Genomic DNA, 20696 nt, shown 5'->3' with positions numbered 1-20696 from the left:
CGATGTTCGTGCAGAAGGTGAGGATAGACAATGAGTAAATGAGCTGTTTCCGCGACCAATCTCGTCTTTCATGCTTGTATTGGCTTGGCAGTCTTGGGGTTTCAGGAAAGGTATGCAGAGGACCAATAAGGATGAAGCTCCATAGGGGTGAAGCGATGGTAACTCAACAAGTACCGATTAAGTTTGAGAGATGATGAGTTGAAAGCCGCACCTGCTTCCAAAACGTGGAAGGGCAAATACAGGCAAGTGCGGGCAATTGAGGCAGCGACAGGCAGCAGGCCTACTGAGGCTTGAGAAAGTGAGTGCATAAAGACGAAAAGTGTGAAAGGGTAGGACATTTAAATAAAGAGCACAAGTATTGATTGACGCACACGCACACAACAAACAGACCAAAGTCATTGTCATTGTCACCGAAAACGCTCTTTCCCAATCATGCATTCACAAGCTTTGTGCCAAGCCTGCCGCGCACTTTTCATCTAGATGTTGTAATTAAGGTCGGTATTCTGGTTCCCCATAACCGACACAAACGACTCCAAATCCAACGTTGACAAATCAAAGTTCCAGTCCATCGTCGGCCACTCCGACTCCAGCAGGTCGTTTCTCGACCCCGCAGCCTGCCCATCCATATCGAAGGCCCCATATCCCGGTGGCGTGACGTACTCAGTGGGCGTTGAATGCGCAATGGGATGAGCGGACAGTGGTACGAGTTGCGGGTTTCCAAAAGAGTTCTCTCGACCTTGCGGCTCTTGCCCGAGCAATGGAGGCAGAGTAAGCGTCTCGTCTGGCCCGGTGGACGGGTTGATGGGGCTTCCGTCAGTTTGCGGAGCAGAGCCGTTCAGCGCGTGCACTTTGGCCAGCATCTGCTCCAGCGCCGCAATAACACTGAGGGTGGGTTCACGCGGGATCATATGTCTGAGAGACTTGATCGCACGATTGATGTATCTCACATGTCGGTCAGTAGAGCGGTCATCGTGTAGCGATGCAATGATAAGCACAAAACTGGCGCTTTCGAGGAAGAATGTATGGTTGTAGATGCCCTGAAGAGACGTAAGTAGTGCGGCAGGATGTTTTGGACCAGCTATTGGCATACCTCGGCTCCAATCTCCATAGAAAATACGCCTTCAGACAAGGAGACTATAGAGCGCGCAGCTTCTGCCGTATATTCGCAAGCTTCCAGCAACCACGGTGGGCTTTTCTTTGTGGGATCACTGTGGCTGTGGCCTTCAGAGACCAGCTTGCCTTGCTTCTTCAGCTCCACGTACAAAAGAAGGAACGGCCTGAATGTAAGAAGTAGGGTGTTGAAGTACACTTCCATCATGTTAGCGAACCGGACAGTGTAGCTTTCGACCAACGGTGCTTACGGTAAGAAAGGACAGTCTGCATCACTAGCTTCTCGCCTCGCTCCAATGTACCTCCGATTGTGATGTGTAGGTCGTCCTTGACAGCATGAGCGAAACTGCGTAGTCTTTGCCGTATTCGGTGGCAAGCACGCAGGTCCCGACCTGGCGAAGAGTCATGGTAGTTATACATCTGTTGTGTTCCATGAATGATTTCGCACATTTGTACAAGTGCTGCAAGAAAAGATTTAGGTTCAGGAAGCGGTATTCCAATGTCGACCTGAGGAAAAGACGACGGTCTGCCAAGGCTGAAGCATATTATTCTGGAGGCGGATTAGCATGTCTCGGAATTTGGGACCATTGAGCCGGTCCCGGCATATGCCATGAAGTCAAAACGTCTTACTGTTCATAGCAAAACAAAGCCCAGCAGGTCCTGCTTGCCTCGTTACATTCGCTGCGCTCGCTACGCGTAGGCTGCTTATTCGAAGAGTTTCGATGTAACCCTGCCGCAAAAGCTTTCCGTACGGCGCTTCCCAGGTACAAATAAGCTGAATTTGGTCTGCCGACAATAGATTCGCAATGAGCGTGGTGTGTGGTCAGTATTACTTTTCAATAAGGTTAGTGAACGGCGAGACTTATCATCAGCAACGAAACCTGAACCGCCCTCAAGTTGACAATGTGGAGCATAGACTCCGCCTCTGTTCTCGCCTGCGAGACGAGAGTTTTCCTCCACAACTCGTGCCTCGTCGGACATGAGCCAATAGCCATTGCCGCCAAGACAATGGCGCGCTCTGAGGGGTCGACGGTCGTCTCTTCACCGGAGCCATATAGCTTCTCGAAGCTTGAGTAAAGTTTCTCTGGAGACAAAAAAGGAAGATAGTAATGAGCAGTAGAAAGGTAATTTTGCAGGAACAACTTGGCAAGGTCATGCCGAAGAAAAACAGGAGTGGCGTCGCGCCCGCGCTGATCCACCGAACTCCCAAAAGCAAGTCCTTGATACTTGTACATGTCCAAACCAGGATTTCCGTTTTGGACTTCAGTCTCAGGAGGACCACTTCGCGGGCCCTCCTCTTGCGCAGTAAAATGAGCGTGGAGATGTTGGAGAAAAGAAAAATTGGACGAAGAGCCATAGTAGAGCTGCAAAACGCAGGAAGGAGACTGCTCATGAGGATGCGTGGCACGGACGCTGGAGTAGATCTGGTACCGGGGTGGCACATCGTTGAAGTTGTCGGCGTTATTTGGCTCATGCTCAGCAGATTTTGAAGATGGTCCGTCCTCTGGTTGAGGGTGAGACCTCTCTCGCGAACTTTCATCCCGGGGGGTACCATTGGGCGCAGAAGCACGTGCGGCGGCTCTCCTGCGGATGAAGGTCCTGTACGAGCATGGCGTTCCACGACGTGTGCAGACGTTGCATGGGTTCAAGCCGTTGCACTTCTGCTTCCTTCTCCTGCATTCCTCACATGCTTTAGAGATCTTCGGACCACGCAGAGACACTGAAGGCCAGATACGTCAGCATCCTACTATGTATCCAGAAGAGGGATCGGCAGCTTGGAGCCCTCTGACGCACCAGGGCTGACGGTCGGATCCATGTCGTTGTGTTGGCGGCAAGCGGTGGCAGAGTCATGAGCGGAATTATCGTCGGAAAGTGCGCAAATCCGATCTGATTCACGTGACACACGAATTCTGAACAGATCAGCTCGCCAAGCAGCACAGTAATCCGTACTCTGTAGTACGGAGTATGTAGTAGGCAAACCCTGATTAACTACTTGAACTGGACGAGTCATCGCTTTAAGATAAGCTAGATCCTAGGCATTTCTTTCCTCTTACTCCCAGTGAATAAACGGGTATAGCGAAAGAATTGATCATATCCCTGCCACCTGTCCCATATCTGCTCTACGCCGAACGCCAAGCCCAAAGAAAAACTCCAGGCCCAAATAACCCTTTGTAGGTACACGCCGCAAAATTCAACCCTTGCGACGGTGTTGTGCATCCAATATCCTGAGCAACGTTTAGTCGTGGTCCCTGTATCGTTCTGTGCTGGTAGGGTGAAGACCATCCGCCAAGCTCAACCGTACCATCCCCGGACGGTCTGCGTTGGTTGTTCATCATTGCGGTGCGGGATGATAGCTTCATCGATTTCAAAGAGTCTGACCATCTGCTGCCACATGGGGTAGTCAATGCTGAAAACAGCTTGATGCCTTGTAATGTTTTGAGCTCTTTGTTCGTTCATACTGCGGGGTTCCGCCGGCCCTGGAAGCTGGTAAGCGGATGCCATTTGGTTTCACATAACAAAGCGACTTACATATCGTAGGCAAACCATGTCGATCTTCGCCAATTTGCACACTACCTTCTCTGATGAGGAAGCTCGTGTAGAAGAGATTCTCCACCGTCTGACCGAAGGAACGCGGATTCACGACATATTCGAAGAGATAAATGCCTGCACCGTCTTCGTTCCGGATGATCCGGTATTTGTCCAAGACGTCATCTTGCTCATCTTCAGTCGGGTCGTCGTATAGCCGCTCCAGTTCCTCTTGCACCTTCTCCATGCGCTCCTCTATTACACTTCCAAGCCGCTCTCGATTCTTCTTTACCAACGTCATGAGGTTGGAGTTTTCTGCGCGTTGTAGATCTTCCGGCTCAAGTGATTCTGGTCGTTGTTCAAGCTGAGGATCACGCCGCAGCCGTGCACGGCGCTGCGTTTGGGTTGCTCTCACGCGCTTCTGAACCGACAAAGGCCCAAGGAGGAAACCAGAAACCGGCGGACGCCTGTTTGTCGAGAAACACGCTTGCTCACCAAGTACATCCCAAGACAAGGCATCGCCGGTTTCCTCTTGATCTTCATCGTCCTCATCGTTTGTCTGTCGTCGATGCCTCCGCGCTCGTGCTTGAGTGGAAGCGGGCAGATGTTCATCATCGTCAAGATCTCCGCCATTCTGCATGAATGTGATACACTTCGAGACGAATTGATCAATGTCGATACCAGTGGAGCTGTCGCCCATAACAAGCTGATTTGTCTTCCTCAGTGCGAGGTCGCTGGCCGCAACTAGGAAACGTGCATCGATAGTTGCATCTGACGTCTGTTTGACCCTGTGCATGAGGGAGTTCGAACGAGTGATGTAGTCTGCTAGGTCTTTTGTTCCCCCCTGCAGGAGCTCATCGCGTTTTTCTAGGCGACGTTAGCGATGAGAAAGCACGTCTCAGTTGCTTGCAAACCCACCGTTGAAGTCGCGCGTCAACATGCGCATCTCCTTCCGCAGCTCTCTCCGCTCCTCTGGATCTTGGTCGGGATCATAGTACTGAAGGTCAATGAGAGGCTCGCCATTGGTGATTGTCGACGCGACAGAGGTGCCGCGCTCCTGGAGTCTCCGCCTTTTGCTTGCCCGGGGTGAATCCTCCTCGTCGGAATTGGGGGTGGGTACTGAGGAAGGTGGGCCCATAACAGCCCTACCCTTCCCTTTGTCCATTCTTTTACGCTGGGTGGCCTCTCCGTCCTCGTTTTCTTTGTCAGAAGATAGCGCTGGAGTGGGTGACAGCGTCCCGGTGTAGCCGTTTCTCGACCGAGCAGAATGTTGGCGCTGAGCGAGCGGCGTAGGATCACGGTAGAGCGAAGACTCGCGGCTATCACTTGTGGGCAAGTGCAAACGGGCCATGGCCAAGAAGTCTGTGCAGGCGGATAGGCGCGTCGAGCGTTTCAGCGTACAAAGAGAATAGGCGAAGCGCAATGGCAGGCGAAACAATGACGATTAGGATGGCGTGGAAAATGTCCGGCGACGCGCTGGCGATGGCGGGCGGGCGCGCCAGACACGCGGTCGCGACCCGGTCACGTGCGGCGGTACGGAATCGCCCGGAGAGGCGTAGATCGGCGCCGCAGCTTGCCCCAGGTCGCGCGCGCTCGATCAACCCCACATCGCGACGCCGTCGCACTCATGGAACCCTTTTCCTTTGCCAGCTCTCTGGATCTGGACCTACCCGTCCACGTCAGGATGTCGGTAGGCGCCTCAGTAAACATGCAGAACGCTCTTACTGACGTGCTACAGCAACAACTTAGACGGCCACCAGAAGCCCATACCCTTCTCCACTCTGCTGAGGAACCCGGAGCTGCGTCACAGAGGCTCGAACTTGAGGTACCACTTCGCCCTCGCTCCTCAGTACGCGACCCGGGCTAACTCGTCACAGCCCGCACTCGGAACTCTTCGTCACAGCGCAGCTATGGGCCGAGAGCAAACCGCTCACCGTCCCGGTCCAGACAAGCTACAAGGTCTTCAAGACCGCCCGCGTTTGGAATGAATGGATCACTTTGCCCATCAACTATGCCACCCTGCCGCAATCTTCACAACTCGCCATGACCGTCTGGGACCTCTCACCGGTTGATGTTGAGGGCACACAATTCCACACCGTACCTTTCGGAGGCACAACCATACCGCTCTTTGACAAGGACAACACTCTTCAAAAGGGCAAACAGCGATGTCGCTTACACCGCAACAAAGCAGCAGATGGATTGTCGTCCTCCACTACCCCATACGTCATACCACCTCGTCGTCGCGATCGGCGTAATGGAAAGGCTGCACAGGGAACAACGGATGACCGAGTATCGGAAATGGAGAGACTGGAGGCGCTCATGAAAAAGCACGAAATGGGGGAGATTGCCGAGAACAGGTGGCTCGACCAGATGGTCTTCAGGAAGATGGAGCAGCTGGAGCGCAGCAGTTTCAAGACTGTGCCCAAATTTGGACGCACGCCGAAGGCTGCCTCGCAGACCGACGGTGCTACGGGTTCGGATGACACCGAGGATTCAAGTTCCGAGGAGACTGAGGAGGAAAAGTTCTTCCTTTACGTGGAATTCCCGCGATTTGACCATCCCATCGTCTTTACCGATTGCGAATATCCGGCACCGCCCGTTTCAACACTACAACAATCGTCATCGTTGTCAGACGTGATGCTGAAACCTCCACCAGAAGTGTCATTTGGACCTGGTATAAATGGCGAAGATGACCCGGAAGTTGGCAGGATGGTGAGGATCTTCGATCCAGAGGTTGGCATCAGAGAAAATCCGGCAGAGAACAAGCACAGAAGGCTGGTCCGTAGCCACCGGACTGGAGTTCTAGACCGCGACCTGAAGCCAAACGCGAAGATACGTGACGAGCTCAATGTTATTATGTCGTACGGACCCACCCATGAGCTAAACCCGGAAGAAAAGGATTTGGTGTGGAAGTTCAGGCATCATCTTACGAGAGACAAACGGGTGAGCACATTCAGCTATGCTTCGGTACAAAAGGCTAATTTGATCAGGCTCTAACCAAATTTGTAAAATCAGTGTCCTGGAATGACCAGAGCGAAGCACGACAGGCGGTCCAGATCCTACCCAAATGGACCGAAATCGACGTCGACGACGCTTTGGAGCTCCTCGGACCAACTTTCGACAATCCAGCAGTTCGTGCGTATGCCGTGGATCGATTACGCAAAGCCGACGATGAGGAGCTCCTCATGTATCTGCTTCAGCTGGTTCAGGCATTGAAGTTTGAGCCCACTCAGCCCGAATCAAATGACGAAACTGTTCCAGATTCATCGCTTGCTCAATTCTTAATCACACGTGCGGCAAACAACCTACACCTGGGTACTTTCTTACATTGGTACCTTATGGTTGAGTGCGATGACCGTAGCCCTGAACAGGGCCAGGAGCATCGCAAGCTCTTCGCCAAAGTGGAGTATGACTTCATGGCTACCCTCATGGAAACCCCGAGCGGCCCTGAGAGGCGCAAGACGCTTCTTCGTCAAGGAGAGCTCATTACGGTTCTGTCCAAGATCTCTAAAGACGTCCGTTTCTCAAGAGAGGATAGGCCGCGTAAGATTGAGCGATTAAAGCGCTTCCTTGCAGAACCGAAGAACGAGCTTTTGTCGTTTGATCCTCCACTGCCGCTGCCTCTGGATCCTACCGTGGAAATTGTAGGATGTTTTCCGGACGATTGCAATGTATTCAAATCTTCGTTGTATCCGCTCCTGATTAACTTCAAGACCTCTGCCGGGGTCAAGTACCCTGTCATCTTCAAGTCAGGCGACGATCTACGACAAGACCAGCTCGTTATTCAAATCATCACATTGATGGACCGCCTTTTGCGCAAGGAAAATCTTGATCTCAAACTCTCGCCGTACCGCATTCTCGCCACGTCGACGACAGCGGGAGCTGTGCAGTTCGTCCCCAGCACCTCTCTCGCAGCAGCCGTCACCAAGTACAAAGGCCAAGGTAGCATTCTGTCGTATTTGCGTGCGAACAACCCGGACGAAAGCGCTCCACTGGGCGTACGCAAAGAGGCAATGGACACGTACGTCAAGTCATGTGCCGGCTACTGTGTGATTACATATTTGTTGGGAGTTGGCGACCGCCACTTGGACAACCTGCTGCTCGCTCCTGATGGTCACTTCTTCCACGCCGATTTTGGTTATATCCTTGGACGCGACCCGAAGCCGTTCGCGCCGCTCATGAAGCTTGATAACCTCATGATTGCGGGCATGGGCGGGCCTACGTCACCAAACTACACAGCGTTCAAGAACTACTGCTTTACGGCATACACGACGCTGCGCAAGTCATCGAGCTTGATACTGAACCTGTTCAGCCTGATGCGCGAGGCCAACGTGCCCGATATCAAGATTGAACGAGATAAGGCGGTGTGGAAGGTACAGGAGCGCATGTGCCTGGACATGTCGGAAGAGGAGGCGATCCGCCACTTTGAGGGCTTGATCCAGGATTCGGTAACGGCAGTCATGCCGGTGGTTATTGATCGCCTGCATGGATTAGTCCAGCACTGGCGGGCATAGGGGCTGCGCGAAGCGTCTGCAGGAAGCATTCGACATGCAAAGGGACAGGCTACGTGCTTTTCTCTGGAATGCTGGAGAGAACCTTCGGTATCTATCCCAGTTTCAAGCTTGAACTCAATCATGAAGGTCATGAAGATGCGGCGTTAGGGGCTTTGTATGAAGTTGAATGTTTAACGAACCAGCAAACAGGAGCAATGCTGATCGACTTTCGCCGCCTATAATATTTCCCATTCCCACGTCGTGACGACTCACCATTATCTACCTTACATATCCGCCTTCAACGCGTTATGCCAAAAACCCACTCCCTGCCAACATCAACAAAAATGCTCATGGTGCTAACACCGTCAAGATGCGACCTTGGCCAACTGTCAATTCCGAGGTAGTGTACAACGGTCAACATAAACGTGCTGTGTTCAAACCGCTGGTTTCTTTACGTCGTCGTTGGCGGGTTTGTTTGGTATTCCTTACCGGATTCTTGCTGTCTCACATACAAAAGCTCCTTTCGAGTTCGACTTTTGCTTACAACCAACTTATTTTTCGTTTCTCTGTCTCGTCGGTCAAGGCAGAGTAAAAGGCATATATACAACCACTCACATCGCCATAATCTGCCACTCCACTTCATCTTTCTTCTTTATCACCTCCCCAGCAACTTCATTGAACGCTGCATGCACCGCCTGCTTCTCCCATGTCCTCAAACCTTGGTTGCGCCACAGTGCCAGATAATCCACCTGCCTGACCTTTGCGCCATGTTTCAGCAGTAAACTCACCACATCCAACGCTCCTCTCGACCGAGCACACGCCGCTGACACCGCCGTCAGCCCAACGGCGTTCCGCGCATTCACCCTGGCCCCGCCCTCCAGCAGCATGCGTACCAGGGAAACAGCCTCACCTGGCCCGCTTGCGCCCCGACACGCCTCCAGCAGCGGTGTATCGAGCGACTTGGTGCGGGCATTGACGCGCGCCTCATACTGCAGCAGCATTTCAACAACATCCACGCTCCCCGCCGCAACAGCGAGATGCAAAGCGCGCTCGCCCCGCTCCGTCTCGGCCTCCAGGTCCGCAGAGGCGGTGAGCAGGAGTGCGACGACGTCGAGACGGGCGTGCAGCGCGGCCACGTGCAGCGGAGTCCAGTGATTGAGGGCGGGGGCGTCGGGGTCGATAGCCGGGTGGGTGAGCAGCGCGCGCACGACGTCCGCCTGCCCCTGCTGCGCCGCGTGGTGCAGTGGGCGCCAGCAGTCCTTTGCGGGCGCGCTTGGGTCGATGACGTGTGGGAGTAGGAGCTGGCATAGCGCCGCGTGCCCGTGTTTGGCGACGTGGTGCAGTGGCCGCATGCCCTCTGCGTCGGCGGCGTCGGGGAACGCTCCCGCGTACATGAGCAGTGAGGCTGCTTCTGTGTGGCCGTTCTGGCTGGCGAGGTGCAGTGGTGTCTGTTGATGTTTTGTTGTGGCGTTGACGTCTGCTTTGCCGAGATGGATGGCTGCTTTCAGCGCGTTTGTGTGGCCTTTGGCTGCGAAAGCATGGAGAGGAGTGGTGCCTGTGGAGTCTCTTGCGCGGATATCAGCGCCTAGTTTTACAAGCATTTCGGCTGCAGTGTCGGTCGCGACGTGGAGGGGTGTCCGATAGCCCTGAGCGCGTGCGTCCAAATTGGCGCCGTTCTTGGCGAGTACCTGGATCATTTGGAAGTTGCCCTTTTCGGCTGAATGGTGCAATAACGACGTGTTTGGGCTTCCGCGAGATACGTATCCGAGTTTTCCGAAGAATTGCTGCAGTCCTGACGCATCTTTTGTTTGGTAGCTTCTAGGTGAGGGATGATCTTTAAGCCGCAAATCTACGTCGAGGGCTTTGTGGTTTAGAGTCTCGGCCTCTGTCGTGATCTCATCAGAGCCGGCTCGTTGAGTTTCTTTGGTCAATCGTTTTTGAAGGTCTCGCTGGCTCCGGCGCTGTCGCAGATGTATCAGGTTTGTGAAATTTTGCCTTCGGAGCGATATTCCTGGAAAAGGACTGAGGGAATCCCCTGTCAGAGAGGGTCGTTGATCGCTACTTCCGGGTGTAAAATTTGTTGTTTGCGTTGTTCCACTTGAAGTGCTGTCTTTCCAGGTCTGGTCGTCGAGGTTCCACTCGTTTTCATTACCATAGATAGAGATGATTATATCTTCTGAGTTCCTAGAATGCATAGAACCCCGACGTGCGGGTTCCATAAAGGATTGGCCTCTAAAATATGTCTCAAGTTCATAGCGTTGTTCAGTATGCGATTTACTACAATATAACAAGATCTTTAGTCACTGGATCATTGAACATTCACTGGAATATGAAAGATCACTTACAGTAGCAAAATATTCATCAGAACACCCAATGCCGCTACTTGGGTGTCCAGACTGTGTTGTAGTTGCTGCAAAGTTGCTTCAGTGAAGAGATGCTTCAACTTCTCGGACCTCTTCCCCGAGGCAATTGGCTCGACATAACTGTAGATCTCTGCGACTACAAACTCGCATGCGCCTAACGCCATCTTGAGATCTTTCGCTACCCGATCACATACCGTTCGGCGTCTTTGGAGCAAAGATTCCAGTTGAGAGATGATTGTCGACATTGTGTCGAGCTTGATGATCAACAAGCTCATGCTCTGGTCGATGGCCTGGTAGCTTAAGACTAAGGTCCCAATGACCTTTGACGTTTTCAATATGATCGTTAAGCAGCTTGTCGTTACCGCAAGAATAGATGACGGCTCCATGGTGGTATACAAATCCTTCAGTCGTTAGCGGAACTGTCGTAAGATAATAATATGTAGAAAAAGGATATGTATGAAGCTTGAGTGGAGATGGATCTTAATACGGTCGCTCTCTCTATATAAACAGTGCATGCGCCTGTAATGCCGAAACACCGATAGTGCGTGCTTATATTTGGTTCGGCCCCCATCTGATATAATCTTGTTGGTTCCAATGGCATGTTTAATGCACTTACAGGGGTATAAAACTGTTCTAGAACTCTTAATGGGCTGAGTGGCGTCTATTTAGCCAGAAACCCGACTTAGATTCTTGGTAGCCAATCTCTCGGTGCTTACAACTTCTCACCTATTGCAATGAAGCTGCATGATGGCTTCTTAAACATTTTCAAATTATTTGGTGAATATCTAAGTACAGATTGCTTATGTTAATGAAACCCGGCCCAGCTTTACGTCTCCTTTTATCTCGTACATAGTAGCTAAGTAGTTCATGTTAATATCCACATGGCTAATCGTTAAACCCAGACCACAGCGACCTCATTTCGTACCCTTGAGTTATATTTCTCTTAGAACATCAATGCCAACGTTCATTATCGCTTCCATAAAATTCGCAAGCTTCCAGTTGGCTGGTAGTAAGATGTAGTTTTGGGGGTAACGACACTGCTTCCATGTTGGATGAATCGTAGAGACTTATTATACCACTGATAGTATCATTGGTAGTCAACGTGCTTAAGTGGCGAGAATTGTCGGTATGGATGGACAGAAAGTACGCAAGATTGCAAAACCAAGGCCCATCATGAGCCGGTATGGATGCTTGGTCTGTTGTCGTGGCGCCTCTATTGCGAGCTTGTTGTGCTGATGCTTTTGTTACAAAAAGGGTACGGAACGACCCAAGGCACGCAACTGTTAGAGCTAGGGATGGAGTAAATATCTAGAGTTAACTCTGGCGTATTGTTGTTACTTACCTGAAAACAGCTGGATGAACGACCACATTTCCATCCAAGTCACATCGAAGCTGGTGCTAAACCGAGTCATAGCAACAGCTCGTGCAATGGTGATGATCATGGTAATCAATGTGAAGGAACAGATGCTGCCCAACGCGAGTCTGCGCTTCAAACTTATTTTAGTTTTCCAGAGCATACTGATAGGAATGCAGAGAACTGGTGAACGGGATGATTAGCTAGCGAGCTTTTGGTTTGCTAGAGAGCGCTTGCATACTAGCCAAGTCCGTTAAGATGTCAGTGGCGCAGTTGAAACTGAGGCTGATCATGATCCGTTGGGAACGACTTGCAGATTGGAGGCCACATTTGTCGATCTGAGACAGGTATGGACCGAACTCGCACCTATAATCGATGGTACCCATGGCCACTGCCCAGGTCGCTATAACCATAGCAACTAGGAACCACCAAATGCGCATGACATGGCCGGCGTTTTGGTAGAGACGGCGGAAGAAAAATAAAAAAGATAGTTTGATGCACCAGACCGAGGTGTAGAAAAGCATCGTAAAGGCGGCACATGCGTTCTTAGTTATGGTGGTACTCTCCAAAGATTTCTGTGTTGGAGGCCATTCTTTCCTTGACATGACAGGAACGGCACGGTACATGTCTTCAGAAAAAACTTGCCACATAATCGTCGAGGAGAATGCCGTTACCCATGCTGCGGCGACCCATATATCATCCGCATAGAGTCTTCTGAAAGTTTTGATGCGAACAAAGAAGCGGAAAATGATTAATAGAGTAGCAATTGAGGTAAATACCCAAATAAGGCCCTGAGCACTTAGTAAGCGGTTGAAAATGCGCGCAACAAGAAGCGATAGCAATAGAACGCACCAAGAAGACAGGCTTGGGTATTGTAGCCGATTCAGTCATGAGGTCTGGTAATATTTGCGACGTAGATGTGGTGTTCAAAAAATCCCGTTTGGTCGGCCTTGGAAAGCATGAATTTGTTTGTTATACAGCTCATCCGGTATTCCTGACATTTTTATGGTGTTTTTAGGCGGCACTGTACAAAGCTTCATTGTGAGAGTAAGCATGCGCCTTGGAGAGTGTGCTGCAAGCTGACCTAAGTATAGTTAAATGCTGGTAGAATGTCAGCGGCTGTAGCGAGGCTGTGTTTTTGTTGCAGCCAGACTTCTGACTGGGGATCAGGCCGTTAATCTGGGGTGCTGCGCCGCACTTAACCAAATCAGGCAGGTCGGCTGGGCGGCTGAGCCCACCCCACGCTATATCCGTATTTCTACACCGCGTAAATACGTAACTACTCAATTTTCTTTCGACGTCCTCTCACCGTCAGGCCTCCAAACCCCACACGCACACCATGGACACATTTCTAGCTCTGCCTCCCTCGGCTTATTTTTGCATTGCCGCAGTTTCTATTTTTGTCCTCGCACACCGATATTCAGCCCATCCGACAGGCAGCAGAGAGCCTCCATTCATACCGTCTCGTCTGCCCTTAATCGGTCACTTGATTTGCATGCTCTGGTACGGTAAAGACTACTACCGTATGATAGAGTGTGTTGCCCATATCTACTATGATGGCCTCCGCTGATAACGGTGCACAGCGAAAAGTACGGCTACGACATCTACACTCTCCCCATTTTTGGCCAGAGCTTCTACGTCGTCGCAGGCCCTTCCATGGTCGCGGCCGTCAATCGCATTCCCAAAGCAGTATCTGTTCACCCAATTTCATCTGCTTTGACCCAGTCCATCAGCGGCTTGCCTGAAAAGGTTGGCCAAGTCAATTTAGTGGACGAAGATGACCAAGATATACACATCGCCCACCACGACATACTGTATAGTATGCTTCCCCAAGGTACCTCAATGGATGAAATCGCGCAAGAGCTACTTAACGGAGTAGCCAAAAATTTGGATTACCTGAGCGAGAACCAACTTGACCTGTACCTGTTTACTAGAAGACTTGTTGGCACTTCTATCATGAGCGCATTATATGGACCAGGATTTCCGGTGGAAGATCCCTCGTTTGTTTCCGACTACTGGGCCTTTGATCCTAAACTTCTGGATATCATTGTCAGCCCGTTCCCTCAAATTACGGCACCCAAAGCCTATCATCTCCGGGAAACGCTTGCAAAGAAGTTTATTACATTTTTTGAGAACGGCCTTGACAAGAGTGCTAGCTTTATGATGCGGACACGTTATGAGTTGTACCGCAAATACGGCTACACTCTTGAAGATATTGCTCGCACAGAGGTCATTTTCACCGTAGGAATACTGTCAAACTCTTCCATCACGGCTTTTTGGTATCTTTCGTATGCCCTATCTGATCCAAACCTATTCAAAGAACTCTCCGACGAGGCCTCGAAAGCATGCGTAAGAGATGGCGATGAAGCCGTCGTTGACATGACGAAAATCCGCTCTACGAGCGACTGTCCCCTTTTAAATTCGGTTCTTCGCGAAATCCTCCGCCATATTATGCATAGCGGTGCTCCGCGCAAAATCCTCTCCGACACCATGGTGAACGACCAATACCTACTCAAGAAGGGCTCGTTCCTTATGACTGAAGCCTCCGTGCTCCACAACAGAACCAGCATCTGGGGTGATGACGTTGCGGAGTTTAACCCACGCCGCTTCTACAACTCGCCCAACGGAACAGCATCGGACGGAAAAAGGGTCCACCCAGCAGCGTACCGCGCTTTCGGCGGGGGTGATGTGCTATGTCCCGGTCGTAACCTGGTGCGCGATGGGATAATTGGCCTCGCAGTGGCAGTCTTATTGGGCTTCGATGTGACAAACGTTGATGGAAGCCCGCTTACGAAACCACAAATTCGCTACGATAAGATGCCTACCAGTGTGTTTAAACCTGCTCATGAAGTTCCTGTTTGCATACGCAGGAAGGCTGGCTGGGAGAATGTTCAGTGGGAGTATCGGCTCTGAAGAGAAAACGCGGTTTCAGATCACGGATGAATATTTGTACAGAAAAGGCAGAGTAGTAAGCAGAGGAAGTCATAAGTAGTATGGGGACCTTGAAGAAGCTATACGGTAAACCTTGTAATAGTATTGTAGTATGGAAGTTAAGGAGAACTGTTTATTCATTTGTCTGGTATGAAACGGTGGTTTGCTGGTCACGAAGACATACAATAATGACATGGCGCCGAAAAATGGAAGACGTTCTAGAAGCGGCTTAAGAAGCACAAAGAGGGCTTGATTCTTGTTGATTCATGGACTAATCGTTGAAATGCTGCCAAACTGGCATTTTAAAAGGACCAAGTTTACTCACATTCAGCTTCAGTATCGATGATAACCATAGTTGTATTTATATATGTGATATAAAGCATTGAAAAGAATGTGCGTTGAACAAGCTTATTTAATGAGCGTGCCAAAGAGATAACACAACATCCCTAAGAGAACCTTGCTGTTCTTTGGCTATTCGCTCTCAGTCTCAACTGTGTCAAATTCAAACGGTTCTAGCATCGCCTTTCCCATTAAAGCTATACCCCTACGATTACCGAACCGTGTGTTTTATTGAAATTATTTTATTAAGTAATCTCTCTTCCCCAACTCCTTTCCAAGCAGGCAGAGCGATAGCAACAAGTAAAGCAGCAGTAGTAGCGTATCCAGCAGGGCGACTACAGCAGGTAAGCAATAGCAGATAAGCGTACCAGCTAGCGACACGGCAGGCAGAGTAACAGCAGGCAGACATCTCAGCGAACGACAGCAGTAGATACTCAAGGTAGAAAGCGCCGGGTAGATGATAGTTAGTTTTACAGTCTATTCACGTGTATTTAACGGTAGTTATACAGTCTCTCTACATGTATTTGCGTGTCAAACACATAGGAAAACAGTAGTTATCAATATAAATCACCTCTCTTTAAACTATTAATAGCAAAATAAAAGACACTGTTTTGTGCTATTTACAATTACAAAGTGAGCGTAACGCTCCCACCATTATGATTGCCATTCTTCCCATGGCCACTCGCATCGCGTTTCTCTTTCTTCTTAATACCGCCTTTCCCCAAACCATTGCCACCCTTACCGCGGCCCGTACCGGCACTCGCATCGCGTTTGCCACCATAACCACCATTCTTACCGTGCTTTTCATTATGCGACGGTCCTTTTGCAGCTCTCTTGTTGATAGTGTCTTTGGCCCAGTCGACGAACCATGGAGAGCCCTCGGTGTTCTTTGTTTGAACTGTTAATAAACAGTGAACACTGTTCGATAGAACGTGTCCCACGTACCTCTTCATCCGGAACAGTTTCGGGCTTTGGCAGAGCCTCTGTAACAGGCCTGGGTCTAGGCGGCAGCGCTGCGTGGGCTACAGAAGCACCAAGCGCGACCAGAGCGAGAACGAAGCTGATTTTCATCCTACTATTGTAAGCATGGGTTCTCCTAACCGGGGTTCTTACTTACTTGAGGAGTTGGTGAAGGATTGATGCTCTCTTACAGAGATGAGTGAGGATGATTTAGTTTCCAGTGAGGAAGGGAGTCCTCTTTTATAGACATAGAAGAATATCCCCTTTACACGACATCAGGCCTCCTTTCACTCCTCACACCTGTTGCTTGCATACCAACGCCTATCAGAATTTAGAACCATCTTCACATTCAAGATATGATGATGTTTTCTTCTGATGCTCACCATAAGCACTTGACCCTCTGCTCACATCGCGTAGTATTGCAAAGTCATTAGATCATCGCGCTAGAAAACTATAACCCACTAACTACGTGCATCCGCTTCCACCTCACGCCAGACTCGCAGGTAATCCTCGTATACAGCTCTTATTAATGGCAGCCGAGTCGAGTGGAGATAGACCCGGTTTCTCGATGGCTTTATTTCTACCCCGCACCGTCAGCATAAAAAGCAAAGTTTTCAAAATCTTCTTCAGCTCGCTACTTTTAGTGCCTTGAAGGAAGCACTAGAGAACTGTCACTGATGACAATGGGCGTGGTGGCGGGTGATGGCCCTGCAAGTAAGCTGCACTAGCGCCAAGGTCGATGAGGCAACATCATGCAGATGTAAGCGTGATCGTAAGTCAGCCGGCTTCCTGAACTCATGTCGTTCAACATATTGTGTAAAAACTTTCATATTGCGAGTCTCCATTCAATTACATTGACAGACGCTTCAGGTACTAAAATCGCCTCAACCGCTTTCTGAGTGACGCTGATCTGCTGCTTTTCTATTTTGCAATGAAGGAATATTCGACGCAATCATTTCTGCTCGGCTCCGAAGCTCGAGAGGGTGCTGATGTAGATAGTCACGAAGATTCTGTCTATCTCTCGACGAGAAATAAACATGGTGTCTGGAAAGTCATATTGTTCACTTCACTCTTGTTAAACGTTTTGGCACTCCTCCACCTCGTTTTGTCTTTTCTTTGGAGCAACAATGAAGACGTAAGAATCGTGTATTGTATTTCCCTTGGGTCTTTCATCAGTCAGACAAAAAATAACTTGATTCGTTAACAGCTCCCGCCCAAGAGTCCGTGTCTTACGAAAAAGTGCAATTCACGAACGGGTTCGGACACGCACGCTCTGCATACCAGGAAGATCCTGATGCACATCATCCATCTGACGAGGTTTCTAAGGCATGGAAGAGTCTTTACAGAAGTACACGTCCCGTTTCCCAGTATTCCAATTTCCCCCGGAATCAAAGCAAGCTCATGCTCGCTTAGCTACACTTACGGTACCGCGGTCTCAGGCAGCTCTCCTACCTAACAAGACAATACCCGTCAACCACGATGCCGACGCAAAATACATCATAGGATTGAACGCCATGCACGATGTAAGCCTAATCACTCCAATTCCATGAAAAACCCTCACTGACTGATGCCTCGCAGCTCCACTGTCTAGTAAGCCCGCCCCATCACCATCGCACCCAAAGTACTCACCACGGCACGACCATAGGACAAAATCCGCCGCGGCCTTAACTACTTCTATTACAAACAGTGGAATTCATCCGTGACGCCTTGCAACACGCCCATCGACCAGCTCGACCACGACCACGCGCCCCACGGCCAGCTGCACCTCAGCCACTTCTCGCACTGCATCGACATGATCCGGCAGTCGTTGATGTGCCATGCTGATATTACGCCGATGGTATGGCAGTGGTCGGAGGAAGATAAACGGGTCAAGCTTCATGTGGAGGTGGAGCACGAGTGCCGTAACTTCGACGCTATCAGGGACTGGGCGGATGAACATTATTACGCTGAGGGGTTGGATATTCATTCTCAGCCGGACGAAGTTGGGGGCTGCAAATTTGGTGAGAAGGTGTGCTCCCCATAACTGCAGTCCACTGTTACGGGGACAAGGGCCTCTGTATGATTAGTCGTGATGGCCCTTTGCGCGTTGATGTAGGTATGTCAGGCTTGATTGTGTGGGCTGGAAATCGACCGGGCTGAACTATACTGAGATGTAGTGAGCGCTTACTCTCATACCAACATAAGAAGCCCTTAAAGCACCACCAAAATGATTTATTACAGCCCCATAAGAGTAGATCGCGGACTTTAAAGAGGAATACTATCAGACCCATTCGAATCAACGGGGTGCTGAAGTTATGATGCTAAACAAAGCTACGAAGCTATAACAATGACCTTGTGCTGATTAAGCACCGCATCCTCATAGAAATAGTTCGTAAGGTCTTGAAGAGGTGAGTTACCATGCCTATTAAGACTAGAGTTGTGCTGAAGTTATCATGCCGTACAAGTCTACAACGTTTTAACACTGGGCTTCCACTGATTGCGATCTCGGTCCTACATAGAAGATAGTATCACCATGTGCAATTAGTAGAGCCTGCTGTTACAATATACAAAGATTCTTTGACTATGCTACATAGTGGTGTGGAGGCTACTCAGGTACAAAGTCCTCGTCATCACTGTCATCACACTCAGAGAGCACCTCTACCTCCTCGACACTTTCATCTTCGCCTTCATCCTCATGCTCCAAAACATCCACAGCACTATCCTCCCGAAGATCATTGAAGTCCTCCTTAGATGGGCGGTGCTCCGCCTCATAAAGACGACGAGAGACATGGGCCTTTTTGAGGGCGGTGACGTACTTCTGGTCCTTCAACAGGTTACTACGGTCGTCGTAGAGGGACTTCCAGTACAAGGCTTGAAGGAACAGTTGCTGGACGTTGGGTTGTATGGGGACTTTCCTCTCCTTGCGAATCAAGTAGAGGCTATGTGTTAATCAGTGCGTTCTTTGAAGACAATGATGAAGATGGCAGCACACTTACAATGTCTTCGCGCGGTCCAGAGCCTGAACGTGGTTGGTCCAAGCCTCATTTGCGGCTTTAATTCCTTCCTTGTCCTTGCGGTCTGTCTCCTGCCACTTCTTCCAAAGCTTCTCTTCTCCGGGGAACTCTGTGACCTCGACATACTGGCCGTCAATGTAAAGAGACAAGAGCCCTTGGATGCTGGCCATGAGCTCCTTCTCCAAGCGGCGAAACCTAAGCTCCTTGTGGTAAAGGCCCTGCTTGTTGCGCCATTCTGCCGTACTGTCCTCTTGGTCGCCCTTCCAGGCCGTGATGGGGCCCTCTGATTCTGTGTCACTCTCGCTGCTAGGCGTGTCACCATACAAGTCGATGAAGCCACCAGTCTTCCGAGTGATACGACGACGTTGGGTGTAAAGTAGAGCTTCTGTGAGACGTTTTAGTTAGTGCTGCTATCACATTCACGTTTAAAGTGCATGGGACTTACCTTGAACGGCAGGCGCTCCGGGCCCAAGGTCTCCGTGAAAGGCCCTCTTCAGGCCTTGCCTAGGGTTAGGCAGAGAAGCGATCTCATCCTGATCCTCGATAATGTTTGCGTAAGTAGCGGTTGAAGGGACATGCGACTGCCGCTTTGACTGGGGCTTCGTAGAAGTCGGACGCTCTTCGTCGATGATAACTTTTCCGAACTTATTCAAGAAGTTTCGCGAGTGCTTGAGAGTGGAGACAACAGCACGAAGATCGTCGACAATGACTTCTCTGACATGTCTGTTTTCATGATGTGGGGTCTTGTAGCGGAGGTGAACTTGGTTCAAGATTAGGTCCTTGCCTTCACTCTCATTGCCCTGGGTTGCCTTTATGATGATCTCCAGGTAGAAGAGGAGCTCGGTTTCATAGTCAGACTCAGGAAGTAAGGGCTCGTCCTCTTGGTCGATCCGTGCCTTGAGACCGGGCCTCTGAAGCGGACGCTGTCTAGGCCGGATTGAGGCGTCGAGAATGCCAGAGAGCGAGCCATACTGGTTGATGGCTTCTAACAACATCGCGTTGCCTTCTGAGGTCATGTTGCTTGAGCTTGGACTCGTAACTGCGCGGGTGGATGCGAGGGTGAAGGTGGGTGCGAAAAGACAGACTGAATTGAAAGTTAGTTGATTGAGCGAAAGAAGCGCTGCTGGCAGCGTGAATAAAGGTAGCTGGACTGACTAAGCCTACTAGCGCGTACGGACTGTTAAGACGGATCAGTAGCGTGGCGCTAGCGTCATGGAGGTGCTGGGGGTTTAAACATGGACTATATATAATGGGGTTTCAATCTCTAAGCATGGAATCGAGCACAACAAACTCAGTTGCCTGAACTCAAGTAATGAGCGCTCTGGTCTAGGGGTTAAACGGTAAATAATACTGTCCCGAACACAATTGAGTTAGAGTTTGGACTAGGGAGCCCAGCTGAGGAGGCGTGTTCGATTCCTATTTTTGTCATTTTGTTTTTTTCAGTTATATAACTTTTTTTTTTTTTCTGTCCTTTGTGTTCACACAAACCTTCGAGCGCTTACGCTTTTACACACGCTGCCGCCTTAACTGGCACCCAGAACCACATGTCTTTGCTTCCCCGCATACACGCATGGGCTTGGTCATGCCACGCACTGATTTGTGGTCGGCTTGTACGAAGGAAACTAAA

General features: G+C 50.2%; 9 protein-coding genes across 9 annotated transcripts; 3 read left to right on the top strand and 6 right to left on the bottom strand.

The window, feature by feature from the left end:
- Window positions 1–409: 409 nt before the first annotated feature.
- K452DRAFT_246627 (uncharacterized protein) lies at window positions 410–2937 on the bottom strand. Its single transcript, XM_033538025.1, has 6 exons — window positions 2905–2937; window positions 1977–2830; window positions 1741–1922; window positions 1362–1660; window positions 1091–1308; window positions 410–1037 (listed from the first exon to the last, which is right to left on the bottom strand). The coding sequence occupies exons 1-6, from the start codon at window positions 2924–2926 to the stop codon at window positions 477–479; spliced, it is 2136 nt and encodes a 711-aa protein (XP_033400026.1). The 5' UTR covers window positions 2927–2937; the 3' UTR covers window positions 410–476.
- A 271-nt stretch (window positions 2938–3208) lies between these two features.
- Window positions 3209–5060, bottom strand: K452DRAFT_350008 (uncharacterized protein). Its single transcript, XM_033545629.1, has 3 exons — window positions 4555–5060; window positions 3640–4503; window positions 3209–3587 (listed from the first exon to the last, which is right to left on the bottom strand). The coding sequence occupies exons 1-3, from the start codon at window positions 4985–4987 to the stop codon at window positions 3403–3405; spliced, it is 1482 nt and encodes a 493-aa protein (XP_033400025.1). The 5' UTR covers window positions 4988–5060; the 3' UTR covers window positions 3209–3402.
- Window positions 5061–5249: 189 nt separating this feature from the next.
- Window positions 5250–8366, top strand: K452DRAFT_267601 (uncharacterized protein). Its single transcript, XM_033538847.1, has 4 exons — window positions 5250–5322; window positions 5375–5461; window positions 5514–6579; window positions 6627–8366. The coding sequence occupies exons 1-4, from the start codon at window positions 5264–5266 to the stop codon at window positions 8148–8150; spliced, it is 2736 nt and encodes a 911-aa protein (XP_033400024.1). The 5' UTR covers window positions 5250–5263; the 3' UTR covers window positions 8151–8366.
- A 956-nt stretch (window positions 8367–9322) lies between these two features.
- Window positions 9323–9748, bottom strand: K452DRAFT_197313 (uncharacterized protein; the record flags this gene model as incomplete). Its single annotated transcript, XM_033535974.1, has 1 exon — window positions 9323–9748. A coding segment is annotated over one exon (426 nt), but the record flags the coding sequence as incomplete, so codon positions are not given.
- A 1971-nt stretch (window positions 9749–11719) lies between these two features.
- On the bottom strand, window positions 11720–12637 carry K452DRAFT_211591 (uncharacterized protein; the record flags this gene model as incomplete). Its single annotated transcript, XM_033536183.1, has 3 exons — window positions 11720–11781; window positions 11835–12029; window positions 12088–12637. Coding segments are annotated over 3 exons (807 nt in total), but the record flags the coding sequence as incomplete, so codon positions are not given.
- Window positions 12638–13185: 548 nt separating this feature from the next.
- On the top strand, window positions 13186–15005 carry K452DRAFT_267597 (uncharacterized protein; the record flags this gene model as incomplete). The annotated part of the gene is made up of 2 exons (XM_033538846.1): window positions 13186–13379; window positions 13430–15005. 2 exons carry the CDS (start codon window positions 13186–13188, stop codon window positions 14757–14759), a joined length of 1524 nt encoding a protein of 507 aa, XP_033400021.1. The 3' UTR covers window positions 14760–15005.
- Window positions 15006–15742: 737 nt separating this feature from the next.
- Window positions 15743–16187, bottom strand: K452DRAFT_306891 (uncharacterized protein; the record flags this gene model as incomplete). The annotated part of the gene is made up of 2 exons (XM_033543027.1): window positions 15743–16003; window positions 16062–16187. The coding sequence occupies 2 exons, from the start codon at window positions 16185–16187 to the stop codon at window positions 15743–15745; spliced, it is 387 nt and encodes a 128-aa protein (XP_033400020.1).
- A 1194-nt stretch (window positions 16188–17381) lies between these two features.
- K452DRAFT_223373 (uncharacterized protein) lies at window positions 17382–18099 on the top strand (the record flags this gene model as incomplete). Its single annotated transcript, XM_033536614.1, has 4 exons — window positions 17382–17424; window positions 17490–17599; window positions 17655–17666; window positions 17722–18099. Coding segments are annotated over 4 exons (543 nt in total), but the record flags the coding sequence as incomplete, so codon positions are not given.
- A 561-nt stretch (window positions 18100–18660) lies between these two features.
- On the bottom strand, window positions 18661–20276 carry K452DRAFT_345810 (uncharacterized protein; the record flags this gene model as incomplete). The annotated part of the gene is made up of 3 exons (XM_033545464.1): window positions 19515–20276; window positions 19052–19454; window positions 18661–18994 (listed from the first exon to the last, which is right to left on the bottom strand). The coding sequence occupies exons 1-3, from the start codon at window positions 20083–20085 to the stop codon at window positions 18661–18663; spliced, it is 1308 nt and encodes a 435-aa protein (XP_033400018.1). The 5' UTR covers window positions 20086–20276.
- Window positions 20277–20696: the final 420 nt, after the last annotated feature.

The sequence above is a fragment of the Aplosporella prunicola genome (assembly GCF_010093885.1).
Source record: "Aplosporella prunicola CBS 121167 unplaced genomic scaffold K452scaffold_7, whole genome shotgun sequence".
NCBI lineage: Eukaryota > Fungi > Ascomycota > Dothideomycetes > Botryosphaeriales > Aplosporellaceae > Aplosporella > Aplosporella prunicola.
The sequence above is the reverse complement of the archived record's forward strand: the minus strand, read 5'-3'. Positions and strand labels throughout refer to the sequence as shown.

Coding starts and splice junctions, on each gene's coding strand:
- K452DRAFT_246627 (XM_033538025.1), bottom strand. CDS start 2,926: ATGGATCCGACCGTCAGCCCTG. Junction 2,831..2,904: donor GGATCCGACCGTCAGCCCTG/GTGCGTCAGAGG, acceptor TCTGGCCTTCAG/TGTCTCTGCGTGGTCCGAAG. Junction 1,309..1,361: donor GCAGACTGTCCTTTCTTACC/GTAAGCACCGTT, acceptor ACATGATGGAAG/TGTACTTCAACACCCTACTT.
- K452DRAFT_267601 (XM_033538847.1), top strand. CDS start 5,264: ATGGAACCCTTTTCCTTTGCCAGCTCTCTGGATCTGGACCTACCCGTC. Junction 5,462..5,513: donor CACAGAGGCTCGAACTTGAG/GTACCACTTCGC, acceptor AACTCGTCACAG/CCCGCACTCGGAACTCTTCG. Junction 6,580..6,626: donor ATCTTACGAGAGACAAACGG/GTGAGCACATTC, acceptor TAATTTGATCAG/GCTCTAACCAAATTTGTAAA.
- K452DRAFT_350008 (XM_033545629.1), bottom strand. CDS start 4,987: ATGGCCCGTTTGCACTTGCCCACAAGTGATAGCCGCGAGTCTTCGCTC. Junction 4,504..4,554: donor GTTGACGCGCGACTTCAACG/GTGGGTTTGCAA, acceptor AACGTCGCCTAG/AAAAACGCGATGAGCTCCTG. Junction 3,588..3,639: donor ACATGGTTTGCCTACGATAT/GTAAGTCGCTTT, acceptor ACCAGCTTCCAG/GGCCGGCGGAACCCCGCAGT.